Raw genomic sequence first — 14,704 nt, forward strand, 5'->3', positions numbered from 1 at the left:
TTCCTGCAAAGCATGAGTGTGTGAAGCCACCCGTGTGAAATGAAGAAGAACCCCATCTCCTCCCTGGGGAGGTTCAAGTATCTTGGAACTGTTTTGAGAAGAGCAGCTAAGTGCAGATGGCAAAGACAGAAACAGCTGCCCAAGGAGAGGGGAGCGTGACACTGCTAACAGGAGCAGAGATCTTATTCGTCTCACATTTTTCCTTGAACGAAGACTTCCTTATACTAGAATGGAATTGCACTGGGCAGATTTCTACATTTCTGGGTTTCAGTCGCAGGTGATAAAAATAAGTGATACTAAACAAAAATACATTCCGGGGCAATAAACTGGAAAGAAGGAAAAGGCAGGAAAAGGGTGACATGGTGTCTGGGCTGAACTACCAGTGTTCTTATAGGCACACCCGTCCTAGCGCACGCGCCTAAGATCTGGGGCGCCTGCAGTCCGGGGAAAGAGCGAACACAGCAGGAACATCGCAGCACGCAGCAAACATTAACGGTGCTATTGTGGCTGTTCTTGTTGCTATTGCTTCTCGGACTAAATACGTTCTTCTTTGTTAAACAGCACTCAACTCTCACAGTGCCCATGTCTCTTGAAACCTTAACTTATTTTCACTGCTTCAAGTGTGAGAGCGCAAGTCTTTTTGAGAATCGACACAAAAATGTCTACTTTTTGATATTTCTGTTTCTGTTCCACTTTTCTCCCCCAGCCCTCAATTCGATACGGGGTCAGTAGCATACAGAATTTTACTTTATTTAGTTGTGGATACTATATATATAGACACTAGCCACATATATACTATGTATATGAGATCTATACACACCCAGGCAGCACACGTATACATGTATCTGTAACTTGCTTCCATGTAAGACTGACCACACTCACACACCCACCACTTACATGGACTTCGTCCTCCTGAAAAGCTGAAAAACAGGGACTTGAAAGCATTTTTTCCCTATTGTTTTCAAGCTTAGAAAAAGTTACGGGAATAAAGTTAAAACTTTTTACTCTAAAAATTGGGTCTTTTATGTCTTTTAAAGTTCTTGAGTATAATTTTAAATGGAAAGTTGACTTTAAAATGTCAAATTATAAGTAAGCTTCTCATGCGTCCTGATGGTTGTAACCACATCTGACTCAGTAGTTCTAGAATGGGGTGGGGAGGACTGAAGGACCCATTTTCCTCCTCTAGTTATATGATTTAGAGTGACAAAGGACCGAATCATTTTTATGTAGTTCTTAAGTACTAAAATCAATAAGAGGATTAAGACCTTTATTTATGCTAGTTCATACATTATTACATTAGACTATGGACTTAAACCAAACTCCAGCTTGAATATATCTTTAATAAGTCCAAACTTCCCGGAATAAGTCTTTCTAAATATTATCTTTGCTGGGTGTTAAGAGTAACTAAGACAACTTCTCTAGATGACTTTCATAACTTTAACTTTAACCTCAAAAATTCTATTACTCCCATGGTGATGAGAGAGAGTGAAAAGAGAGAGTGTGTGTGAGAGAGAGTGTGTGAACGAGAGAGAGACAGAGGGAAAGAAAGGAGAAATAACAAACTCTTGTCTGAGTTCTTATAAATTGTTTAAATCATAAAAGTTAAATTTTAAAAAGGCAGGGGAGGGGATGAAGAATACATTAAGAAAAGACAAAGCCACCAAAAAGCTTGAGCTACTTATCATTAGCTGGTTAATACAGGCTTAACAAGGGTTTCTTCCGATTTTATGACGTCTACACTAGAGGTATTGCTTGGACTGCCAAGTAATAGCACATGACTTCATAGTTTACAGCAGTTGAATCTATTTTTATTCATATGGAGAAGGAAAGGCTTCGACTACAAGATTTTACAAGCGATCAGAGCTGCAGGAATTGTCAGGTTGCATGTTACTGACCTGCCCATTGACCAGGGGAGAACGAGGGAGTGACCATTAACCTTCAAGATAACTAGCAAGGAGGGAGATGAGAAGCACACAGAGGTAGGACAGAGTCAACCACAAGCAAGAAATGGAGGCAGTAAACCCAGAGTTCTAATACCAACCCTGAGACTTACAGTACCATCCAAGACACAGTTTATAAAAACTGCACCAACAAAGAAGCCCTTGAACTCTGAGGGAGAAACTCCACCCTTCCCATTGTATTTTCTCACTTCTACAGGCAGGAGTACAGAATTGCTTTGTGATCAAGATTTTAGGAGAGACGATGTTTGGTGACTGGCTCTATAAATTGTTTCTGTGCAGAGAATTACAAGTTTTAAAGAAAGGCATTATAAGCAGTTTTATACTCATCTTTCAGTTATTCAATTTAATTTTAAAATTTCTGAGTTACATGAGGAAAAAAAATGACTTAAATGAGAAAAAAATAAAAATAAGGGTTTCTGTCCTCGTGAACTTGTAGTTTGGGTTAATGAACAGAAATGTGGCTCCTATCGTTGGATCACCGTGAAAAACAAAGAAGAAAGGAAATTACATTTTACGTATCCAAAGTTATGCATGTACACGATGACTGTAAAAGCATAGCTTAGTTAATCCTTCAAACATTTCCCTGACCAATCAGAAACTCTATTCTATACAGGGGGACACTGGGCACCTCTGAAGTTAAGCAACATCCTTAGAGTCAAAGAAAAATAACAGAACAGGTGTCCACAGCCCAAAGCCCACATGCTCCTTCCCACACACCTGGATGTCCTACATTTATATTTAGTTGTATGATTTTACTGCCAAAAATATAGGTATCTATACCTATGGCAGTGAAATTAGCTTCTTCATTCTCTTGTGCTGAAGCTAATATTAAAATGAGTTGGCATGCCCACACACCCAGCACGTGGAGTGCTGAAGGTCCTAGTGTAGGATTACGCGTTTGCCTACTACCTGAAATGAGGAACTTGTGAAAGCGCATACATGTTAGTAAAGACTTACTAGGTCTAATGTGTGCTGAACAAGGTAGGCAGGAAGTGGGGGGACCTGCAGAACGTGGAACTGAGGGGTGATTCTGTGAGCGACGGGGTAATCCAACAGTGAGCTTTTCCTCATGCTCTTTCTTACACAGCCTTCTCAAGTCTCTATTTCAAGAAACCACAAGCCTAGAATGTGGGAGTAATAGTGATGCTTCTTAATACCAAATTGTCCTTTCCTGCCTAACGAGGACAGAGCTGCAGCTAGACAGAATGGCTGCTGATGGCACCCCCCTGCCCACCTCTGAGCGGGGGCCTCACCACCTCCTGTGCTGGCCACGGTGTGGGCTTCTAGAGTGACCAAAAACAATAAGCGCTCTGTCTCCTTCATGTGATGTTACCAAGCTGCTGGATTTAAGTCAACATAAAACCACACTGCATTGTACTACTAGCGATAAAAACACAGCAAAATTGAAGCAAGGCACAGGTCTTCCAACACATTTTTTTAAAAGGAAAAGGGAAAATATTTGGGAATGAGGTTTCTGACCATTTGACTGATGACTGTTTTTCTGCCACATGTTCTTTTCTAGCTCGAGAATTACATCCAGGACAACATGAAGAGAGAAATGGTAGAGCTGCAACAGAATGCAGTACAGAACCAGACCGCGGTGATGATAGAGATAGGGACAAACCTGCTCAATCAAACAGCAGCGCAGACACGGAAGTTGACAGACGTTGAAGCACAAGTAAGTAATGGAACAGAGAACACCTAACGGTCTGGCTGGATGAGCGACTAGCAAGAAATCACACTGCATGGTTACCTAATTACTGGAAAAATGAAGAAAGCTCGAGGGTAGCAGGAAAAAAATTGATAAAATAAGAATTTGTAGTTAGATAAGAATTTAAAATCAGTAAGTACATTTTCATCTTTTTTTCCTTAAAGATTTATTTATTCATTTTAGAGAGTGGGGTGGCAGGGGAGGGGCAGAGGGAGAGGGGGAGAGAAGCCCAAGCAGACTCCCCACTGAGCGTGAAGCCAGACATGGGGCTGGATCCCACAATCCTGAGATCATGACCTGAGCTGAAATCAAGAGTCCGACACTCAACCGACTGAGCCACCCATGTGTCCCCATTCTCATCTTTCATGCTGCGGTTAAATTACCCTTGTTCTACTAACGACATGTGAATCATTTCACATGATGCACACTCACGACTACAAGGTAAGGAAGTGCTCCTCTGCCTCGCTGGGTATCTTCTGGACTCTGGATAAGTACTGAACTGTTTTTGTGCATTTGAGAAATGAAAGGCTCAGTTCTTGGGGGCCTGAGGGGATTTAACTATCAAGTGAGGGCTGGGTCTTACAACTGGCTGCTAAGTGCCCTTTTAGCTTTCAGATTTTAGGAGCTGCTGATTAACAGCAGGAGACAGGAATATGAAAATAACAAAAGAACAACACCAAGACATTAAACCTCAAAACACTGAAACAAAATTCATCGAGTCATGCCAAATGACACACAGCGTGTGACTGAGTAAGAATAGTCTGGGGGTTAGGGGGCGCCTGGGTGACTCAGTCGGTTGGGCATCTGTCTCCGGCTCAGGTCATGATGTCAGGGTTCTGGGATCGAGCTGCCTTGGGCTCCCTGCTCAGCAGGGAGTCTGCTTCTCCCTCTCCCTCTGCCCCTACCTCCACTCATGCTCTCTCTCTCTCAAATGAATAAATAAAATATTTAAAAAAAAAAAAAAGAAAAAAAGAGAATAGTCTAGGTGGGAAAAAAAGGACTATTGGTGGAATTTATTAAGATGCTCCCAGTTCAAGTCTCTTCATTGGTGAATCTGCTTTCTGGTTCCTAACCCTGGATTCTTTCTAGGCTCATGAAGTTATTAGTACCTGCCTACTCTGAGTTCCAAGCAATGCTTTAAAAGAGAGAGAGAGGGAGAGAATAACAGAGAGAGAGAGAGAGAGGATTTAATAGTAAATAATTTCTATAATGTATTATTCCTATATGCTACTTCATCAGACAACAGCAGAAGGGGATATGAGGTAAGAGAAATGATACGCCTCCCAAATGGAATAAGATCACGTCTAGAATGGTTCAGTTATTCTTTCATTGTCCCCCTAACAACTGTTGGATAAAGTAGGGGAAACAGCAGGAAAGTGGTTAGAGAAAAACCGATTTTTATCTGAGGACAGAATAAGAAGTTACTTCTTTACCAAATCTTCCCACAATACTAGAACAATGTAGGAAAAGTATAACTATATTACATGATGGATCACAAGACGTGAAAATTGTAATCCCAAAAGGTGATAAAAGCTAAAAATGAAAAGATAAAAATTTTAAATTAAATGTATCAATATATCCATAGTTAATTATTAAAATAAATTAGTAATGTTTAAGTCACATCCCCTACCATTTAACAGCAAAACTAGTGGGAAATCAAGCTCATCCAAAAAATGTCTGCAGAGTATAACATTTCTTATATTTTCAGACAATGGTAATCAAGTGTAAGACATAAAGCAATGATGTAAACCTTTAGTACATCCTGTGTAAGGCATGCTTTCTAGCTTTCATTGAGCTTTTGTTGGGTCACATGATCTTTTTAAAAAAATCTATTGTGAAACTAGATATCATATGATTTGTTATAACAGGAAAATTGGAAGGTGGCTGGAAAGAAAACAGCCTATACTGTCTGGCTAACCACATTAAAATGGCTGAGCCTGAGCAAGGACATCAAGGGACCGAATTATGCACCAAATCTACTTAAGGCACTACTGAGCAATTGCTGTGTGAAATGGGCTCAAATCCAAACATAAAATTCTCTGATTACAAGGTTCTTGTAGGCTGCCAGAGTGAGAGGCTATTCAACCAGACAATGAGGGATGGGTAGAGGTCTGAGATCGTAAAGACCACAGACAACCACCTGACCTGGATAATTTAGATAGTCACCTACAGCCAGAGGCCTTGGGAAAGTGACAGAAAACAGCACCATTGATCCCGGGTTAGTGAGGACCTACATGCCATCCTCCCCACCTCTGGCCCATCGTGCTCATTGTATAGCCCTTAGCTGTTGAATAAAAGACCTCAGTTTCCAGTTCCTTTTAGCAATTACCAACATAAGAGTATTTGGGCCCAAAGAAGACGTAGGCCAAATCTATAGTCCAGGTGTTAATACTAAAACCCAACCTTTCTGCTGGCCAATGTCTTCACTCATTCATAAGACTGTTCATGGTATGAACTCATCCTGCTTTGACAAAGGACAGGACTATCCCTAAAGCTGGCCAGTTGGCCAAGCCTTTTATGAATGACACAGACCCTGAGCAAACAATGGTTCTTTCAAGGACCCTTATTCCTGGGCAACAATTCTGCCTTACACTTACATGTGATGTCACATCCTGAATAACCATGACCCAGAGGATGTGAGTAACGACTCTTCCTGCTAGAAGGCAGCCAAACGCCAAAGAATTCATCCTTAAATCTGTCAGAACACAATGGGAACAGCGATATTGCATATGGCGTATGCCAGAGAAGCCCACAGAGTGAAACTGAGCTCCTACTTCACAGCGATGTACTATTGTTTCCTAATTGGTCAATATGATTTTTAAAATTAAAAGAGAGAGAAATGGAAAATAAAAAATAAAAGGCTAAACAAGTGAATACAAACTAGGAAATGTCAGGCTAAAAATGAGCTACAGTTTTATAGATTGGAAGCTTGGGACTTCTAATCACGTCGCCTACTGATAAATAAGAGAACAGCATTTTGTTTTGAGCGGAAGCAAAACCTTTTTATCAACAACTTCTGATGTATTAAATATGACCATTTTATACTCCCACTTGTCTCACTGTGTGAAAAGAAATGCTAAAAGATGGCAGAACAAGAAGAATGGCATTATATTATTTGACACAAATACCACTGTCTGGAACTATTAAACACTTTCCAAAAAAAGACACGGTAAAAAAAAAACAAAACAAAACCACATTCCAATGCAATCCAGGACTTCAAGCCTTTTCTTAAAATGAAGACTATGATAAAATAAGATATTTGGGTAAACAAAAAAATGCTTTAGTTATGTTTTCCTATAATTTAGCTGACTTAATTAAAAGGAAGTTATATGTAACTTTAAACATGACAAATAGGAATTTTATTTTGTTACATTTAGGTATTAAATCAGACAACAAGACTTGAACTTCAGCTTCTGGAACATTCCCTTTCCACCAACAAATTGGAAAAACAGATTTTGGATCAGACCAGTGAAATAAACAAATTGCAAGATAAGAACAGGTAATAAAACCCCCCAAAATTATAATCTAGAATTGCACACTTTCTAGATCTGAAAGCCTATTTCATGTGACTGTTAATAATAAGCATGGCTTCCAAAATGCCAGATTTCTTAATGTGTAGTGTCAGGATCCGACACCTCATGAAGGAAAGATAGGAAGAGGGTTTGCGAAGAAATTTGGAAGTGACCCTGCCTTCTAATCCCGTCTTCAATTTTTTCATTCTCCAGTCCCTTAAAGATTGTCTTCCAGTGATTCCCAAACTCTGCCTCCATACTGTGCAAGTTTATCCAAGACAAAATACTGCCGGTGTCATGGAGTAACAGTAACGCTGGCCCAGGCTTTTTAACAGTTCCTTCGCCTCTGGGAACTTTGTTGTTTCCAATGCAGAATGATCTACAGATGGAACCCACACTTGATGCACATTTCATGATGCAATCACTATGCCTAACACATATGATAAACTAAAAACGGAAGTTAATAATAAATATAATATTGATATTTAAACAAGATCTAGAAAAGCCCCAAGAAAACCAATACAAAAACAAACTTGGGGTGATCAGTGGGGATTCAAAGGTTTATTGCAGTTGGGGACACATATGGATAATTGTGCTTATTATCCTGTTTCTAACCAAGACATGTCTATACGACAGGGAGAATGGCCAGACAACAATGTGCTCTATTTCACAGCTACTTAATTTCATTACACAATTCTTTATTCTTAAGAAAAAATGATGCTGAACTTAATGTCTTACAATCATTCTTTCCTGTTAATCAGGAACTCAGCTGAAATAATTCTTTCTGTTCTTTGGGTAACAGGTTTAACTCACTACTGATTTAGGGTTTTGAAGAGCAAATAGATTTTTTCAATTTTTAATTTTTATTTCTTTGCAAATAGATTTTCTATAATTCAAATATTTTTCTTCAGTGTTTCAATTTTTTCCTTCTGCAAAGTCATAAACAAAAGTTTGAGACCAATAATTGAGTTACAACAATCTCTCCAATTTCATTTTCTTAAAATGGTCTTATTTAATAATGTTCTCTTATTTAATGATGTTGCAGTAATAGGAAAACATGGGAGCTGAGTGATTACTCTAGTTGCTCTCCACAACAATACTGTCGGGCTATGTGCAGTCGGTTGAACGCAGCCCAGTACTGAACACTGTCCCTCCTCACGTTCCTAATTCCATATGCTAAAGCACTAATACTGTCAGTTAAGTATTATTAACTATGTCACCCGAGTATCATCTTTGTAAATATTTGCCAAATCACATTGCCTTTTGCCTAGAGAAGCGCAACTCTGATTCCTGAGTTCAGACACACTGCTTAATGTTTTCACTTTACTACAAGTGAATTTGTTACAGTCAGCTGGGACTGCTCTGAAAGACATCCAACAACTTTCCTTCCATATTTTGATCACCCGTGATTTGGTAAAATTTCTTTGTATGTTAAAGCTTTACAATGTATAAAACAGTAATTCCAACCATCCCATAGATTGCTGTCTTTTCTGATCATTCTTGCATATGGGAACCTTCACATTTTTTTTTCACTTAAATCTTTCACATTTTCCCCCAGTTTAATCAACATTGACCAATGACGCACTTTTCGGGTACTTTGAACCTACTTTTATACGACACTAAATTTAAACAACACATTTCCTCCATAAAAGCACCTTGTCAAACATACCTAATAAACTATAATTTTAGGTGACTTAACAACAGCAAAGCACCAGAACTTGGATTGCAAACATCTCACTCAGAACGGAGTTGTACGCGGACTATTTCTGAATGACCTGCCAAAGCACAGATCCCGACAGGGATAGCTTGTTATCAGCAGACTTGTCATAAAAACCATATGTAACAAATCCATACCTATTTAGCAGCTGCAGAAATCACAATCTCTTGCATCACAAATACGAAATGAAGTGACAATAATAAGTTTTCCATTAATGAGTGTAAATCAATAAAAATAAGAAAACTGTGCAGATGATTTTCCATCTTCCAGTGAGTTTGAATGCTGTGTTTTCAGGTGTCTTATATTTTGACTAGCCTAGGATCTCATTTGCAAGAACACCATTACAATTATCTTTGATGTTTTGCACATGTGACAAACCATGCCTTTAAATTACTTTCAGTATTTCCCCCAAAGTGCAACCGTTTTCATTACAGAATAGTTTCCAATGAAGCCAAAGTACTTATTAGGGTCAATGTTTTTCTGAAAACTGTCACTATCCCATATTTAGGTTCTCCAGATGAAGGTGAAAATTGCTATGTGGTTTTCATCTTATCATTCTTTTTTTTTCTTCTAAAAATAAATAATTCATTTATGGCCTACTTGTACCAGTCCAATTAAACTGTGATTATTGTTATTGAAAAGTGCCGCCACTGATACTGTCCCCTTCTGAAGAGCCTTGGTATTTCTGTCCGCACAGGATACTTCCCCACACTTCTCATCCGACCATGAGCTATGTTAATAGAAAGATAAGCTATACCTAAGTCCAACTTCTGTGCTGATGATCGAATTGATTATCCTGTATCAGAAAGTCAAATACTATGCTAACGTGTGAGCTGTCACACAATGTGGGTATCCCCCATGCTGTTCCACCTCCTTTCTTCCACCCCCCCCCAACTCTTGGCCATGGCATTTGTGGCAATGTGCCAAGTCCTTGCTATGAATTTACAGTCTCTTTTCATCTACTTTATCCTATTTAACTTTATCCTATTTAACTTTCTCTCATTTAAAAACTGTTGATTGTCATTCATTAAATGGATTTCCCAAGCCAGTAGTGGGTCCAGATCTGCATTTTGCAAAGTGGTGCCTAAAATACAATCTGGGACTCCCCGCAGCTTTAAATGCAATGCTCCGCGCTTCTGTACCCATCACACGGTGCGCTCTCAGAGCCAGTGTGATCTGGGGTGACCTGATGCTGGGCTAAACTCTTTAATCCATGCTTGTATTTAACCTTAATATTAACTATTTTAGATCAAGATGCAACTGCCCTCTGGAGCTATACTGCGATAGGTTTTGGAGAAAGAAACTTTTTTTTTTTTTTTTTAAATATCCATCCTGGAGTGTTCACACTCTGGACCATGGGATTGTCTCATCTTTCTTTTACGCCTCCCCATGGAATATTAAAGACAACAAAAGACAGCTGGATAACAAATTTCAGCAATGTCATTTTGAAGGCAGTATAGATTAGTGACTTAAAAACGCCCCATTTATTTTATGTTAATTGTCTAGGTCAAGTGTCACAGGAGTGTTTCTAAAGCATGCTGCCTGAACGCTGATGGTACTAGAAATGATTTTAGGTAGAAAACGGAAAAACTTTACGCATTTATTTTTAGGTTAACTTCTGTTTACAGTAAGTCATCTTGGTTTTTAAATTAATAAAAGGGATATATGATTAAAAAATAAGTTGGCTAATATCAAGAAAAATAATAAATAACAGTTTAAAAATAAATGTGATAACACTCATGAAAATGGAGTGCAAATAAGAGCATTACAGTAACTGTTTATTTTTTGACTTGGTATACTGACCGAATACTTGCTGTCATATACTGATTTGCAATGACCTAGGCTGGGATAAATTTAAGAGCTGCAATTGAGTTTCTAATAATAATTATTAAAACTGGATGTTAATGCTTATAGCTAAGACCTACCATGGGTAGTCAGTTTCTCGGCTGAGTAGTGTTGCTTGCAGTGTTAAAGATTCAGAAAATGTGACTTTCCCCCAAAAGGCATAGTAGGCTTACAGATTATTTGAACTAGAAGGGACCTCAGAGATCATCATCTAGTCTACTGTCTCTGTTTTCGATATTTATTTCTACAGATGGATACTCATTTAGGTAGGTATGCACCTGAGATCCAGAGCAGGGATGGTAACACAGGGAGGTCATGCGTGGATGTGAGCTCTCAGCCTGGGCTTTCCACTCACCTTTCCACCCGCCAACGTGTGCTCCCAATACCGAGGCTGCCTTCTCGGTGAATAAGTCCACATTCCCCTACAGCAAAACCATGGTCTTCAAATGCACTCCATGTGATAACTTCTAAATGTGGACCTTACATTTTTGCTAGGGTATCTCATCCTCATATCTATGTCATACTTACTTATCTACTGTTTTCAGCAAGTTTGAGAGCTTCTGCAAGGTTGTAGCAACACCTTCACTCTGTGAAAACAGAGTGTCTTGGAGAAGCAAAAATTCAATAAATATAAAAGATTATATAAGAATTATGAAACCGATTTGATGTCTGTAAAGCAATCACTAAACTAACCATTATTTCCCTTTACAAGTTTCCTGGAAAAGAAAGTACTAGACATGGAAGACAAGCATATAGTTCAACTACGGTCAATAAAAGAAGAGAAAGATCAGCTCCAGGTGTTAGTATCCAAGCAAAATTCCATCATTGAAGAACTAGAAAAACAACTGGTGACCGCCACAGTGAATAATTCAGTTCTCCAAAAGCAGCAACATGATCTGATGGAGACAGTTCATAATTTATTGACCATGATATCAACGTCAAACTGTAAGTCAAGTTTACATAATAATTTTTCTTCAGTTTTAACTGCCATTATTTTGTAAGTGAAACTCTCAAAATTCCAAAAAATTCCCATCTTTCAGAAAAGGACTATTTCTATTACATGTTTCCTATGAAAGCTTTATAGAGTCTTATCACAGAACCAATTAAAAAGGAGGAAGTAATTCCACTCCCAGTTATTTACCTAAAGAATACAAAAACACTTATCCAGAAAGATATATGCACCCCTATGTTTATTGCAGCATTATTTATGAAAGCCAAATTATGGAAGCAGCCCGAGTGTCCATAGATAGATGAATAAAGAAGATGTGAAATACACACACACACACACATTATGGAATATTATTCATCCATAAAAAAGAATGAAATCTTGCCTTTCATGAAAACACGGATGGAGCTACAGAGTGTTATGCTAAGTGAAATAAGCCAAAGAAAAATAAGCCAAATAAGCCAATAAGAAAAAGACAAATACCATATGACTTCACTCATATGTGGGAATTTAAGAAACAAAAATAAACAAAGGAAAAAAGAGAGAAAAAAAAAACAACAAAAAACAGATTCTTAACTCCAGAGAACAGATGGTTACTGGGGGGGAGGTGGGTGAGGGGATGGGGAAACAGGAGATGAGGATTAAGAATACACTTGTTGTGATGAGCGCTGAGTAATGTATAAAACGGTTGAATCACTATATTGTATACCCGAAACTATTATAACACTGTGTGTTAACTGTAGTGAAATTAAAATTTTTTAAAATGCTATTCAGGGAGATAAAATAACAGAAAGAAGGAAGAAGAAGAGGAGAGAAGGAATATTTATACTAATTAGTTATTGTGAGGCAAACCCCCCCCCCACATGATTCCTGGGCTCAAAGAGCCTACTTTGCGTTAGTTCCATTGTTGTCTACAGGTATGAGGCAGGGCAGGTTGCTAATCCACAGTGGACTTTATTTTTTAAGTGGGAAAAACAAGTCTAAACCCAGAGGGCTGTCGTGAAGACTGACTTAATACTTGCATTGACTGGCATAAAATTGGCACTCGAGAAATGTCAGCTCCCTTCTCTCTGCCCATCCTTAGATATATTTTGCCTACTTCATTACTGTTTTACCTTTCACTTTTTTTTTTTTTTTTTGGATTTTAGAGGGAAGAAGGGAGGCATCTTCAGTCATTAATTAGAAATGGGATATACAATTTGTGTGGCATTGTCATTTTAAGGTTTTGTTTATCTTCCTTAAACAAATTGGGTCTAGTTCTTACTATGGCTTATTTCCCAATGTCCTTTAAACTTGGATTCTTTGGAAACAGATACATTTTACATATGAATCATGTGAAGATATTCTTCACTTTCATAAGAAATACGTTCTCACATCGTCCTCAAGTCACGTGGTTATCCCAGACTTTTTCACGTTCATAGAACAATCATCTGACATCTGGTTGGAACAAGATAATGTGAGGTGTTAGTTCTGATGAGCCAAAGTAGAGGAAATCATGCAGCTCAAATCCTGGCAGGAAAAAGAAGCACAGGAGAGAGAATAGCAGAAGAGGCTTTCCTTTCCCCATGAGCCTCTAGCTGACATGAAGGAAGCACCTCTGTCTACATGTGATGCCTACCCGCGCATCTAATCCATATGCCTGCGCTCCAGTGGGTCTGCAGCATGGACAGAAATACCTGCAGGAACACACACACACACACACACACACACACACACACACACTCCCTTTTTAAGGCAAAAAGGATCGGGAAATCTAAATGTTGAGAGCAGAGTAAAACTTTGAAGGAATTTCATAATCCTATCATTTTTAGACTTAGAGTAAGAATTTCAAAGACAAAGATAAATTAATGGTAGGCTCCTCTCGAACATAAACTATAATGGGACAGTTGCTAAATATCCAAAGAACACTTTTATTATCTTTATCCAATAGTCTAAAGACATGTATCAAGAATTGGCTTTTATAAAAGGGAGAAAACATACACCCACAGCCTAGGATAACAGCTAACGGGGTATGCCACACAGCCACCGTAGAGGGGACACTGTTTTTAGGTACATTCTTTTTTTATTCTTTTGCAATAACTTTATGTGATTCTAGTCAAGATGGAAGATTTTTTTTTAAGTAATGGTTTACTATAGTTAATTGCAAAATACTTGCATTCCATGTTGATGATTAAAAAAAAAGGAAGTATGGGTTACTGGTGATAATATTTGAGAATTAATGCAGAACAGGCTGAAGGAGTAATTTTTTTGGAAAGGATAAAAACTGGTGGGTCCTTTCTACTTATTATAAGAATTCAAATGTAATAAAACTTGAATGCATCTTGAAATAATAAACTTTTATCTTTCATGAACTCCTGTTAAATGCTTTCCTATATTTTTAAAAGCAGCGAAGAACTCCCTCGATGTTAAGGAAGAGAAAGTCATTTTCAGAGACTGTGCGGAAGTATTCAAGTCAGGACTGACAACCAATGGTATCTACACGCTCACATTCCCTAATTCCACAGAGGAGATCAAGGTACGGTATTAGTCTCCTGGTTTCAACTGCCTGGCTGTAAACAGGTTATTTTAGAAGCAGAGGAACCACATAATGTAGTTCACACACCCAGACCCTTCCCAACTTCATGCAAAGCAAAACAACAAACATGTACTGAGTGAAACACCTGCCAAGGGCTCCACGTCCAGTCACTGCACACATATCCTGACTGGGGATATCAACAACGTAGAGATTTCTGTATCATCATGAGAAGATACATCTATTCCATATCCTCCTTGCATTTGACTTAATCATCATATTGTCAGCTGTTTCCCTTCAGGTGTCAGACTCATTTCATTGCTTTCCAAGAAAATATCCTCCAAATACTAGAGTTCAAATAACCAAATAGTTTGTCCTTCAATTGTTCTTTCAAAGAGCACTGGTATTCTATCAAAAAAAGGTCTCATATAGCTCACAGCTACAACAGCCACAAAAAGCTTTCCTTAGACACAGCCATGGTACCTCAGTTTGCAGAAGTG

General features: G+C 38.4%; 2 protein-coding genes across 3 annotated transcripts in view; one reads left to right on the forward strand and one right to left on the reverse strand.

Annotated features, from left to right (window-relative positions):
- Nucleotides 1–14,704, reverse strand: part of MCPH1 (microcephalin 1) — a 243,062-nt gene that overhangs the window by 100,647 nt on the left and 127,711 nt on the right. The window lies entirely within an intron of this gene.
- ANGPT2 (angiopoietin 2) overlaps nucleotides 1–14,704 on the forward strand; it is a 56,145-nt gene that overhangs the window by 25,860 nt on the left and 15,581 nt on the right. The window contains exons 2-5 of one of the 2 annotated variants that reach the window (XM_008706146.2): nucleotides 3,484–3,639; nucleotides 7,050–7,171; nucleotides 11,459–11,691; nucleotides 14,077–14,207. In XM_008706146.2, coding sequence (XP_008704368.1) covers nucleotides 3,484–3,639; nucleotides 7,050–7,171; nucleotides 11,459–11,691; nucleotides 14,077–14,207 — 642 coding nt within the window. The remainder of the gene's footprint in view (nucleotides 1–3,483; nucleotides 3,640–7,049; nucleotides 7,172–11,458; nucleotides 11,692–14,076; nucleotides 14,208–14,704) is intronic. The other variant, XM_008706147.2, reaches the window with a different exon arrangement.

The sequence above is a fragment of the Ursus maritimus genome, unplaced genomic scaffold (genome assembly GCF_017311325.1).
Source record: "Ursus maritimus isolate PB19 unplaced genomic scaffold, ASM1731132v1 scaffold_28, whole genome shotgun sequence".
Taxonomy (NCBI): domain Eukaryota; kingdom Metazoa; phylum Chordata; class Mammalia; order Carnivora; family Ursidae; genus Ursus; species Ursus maritimus.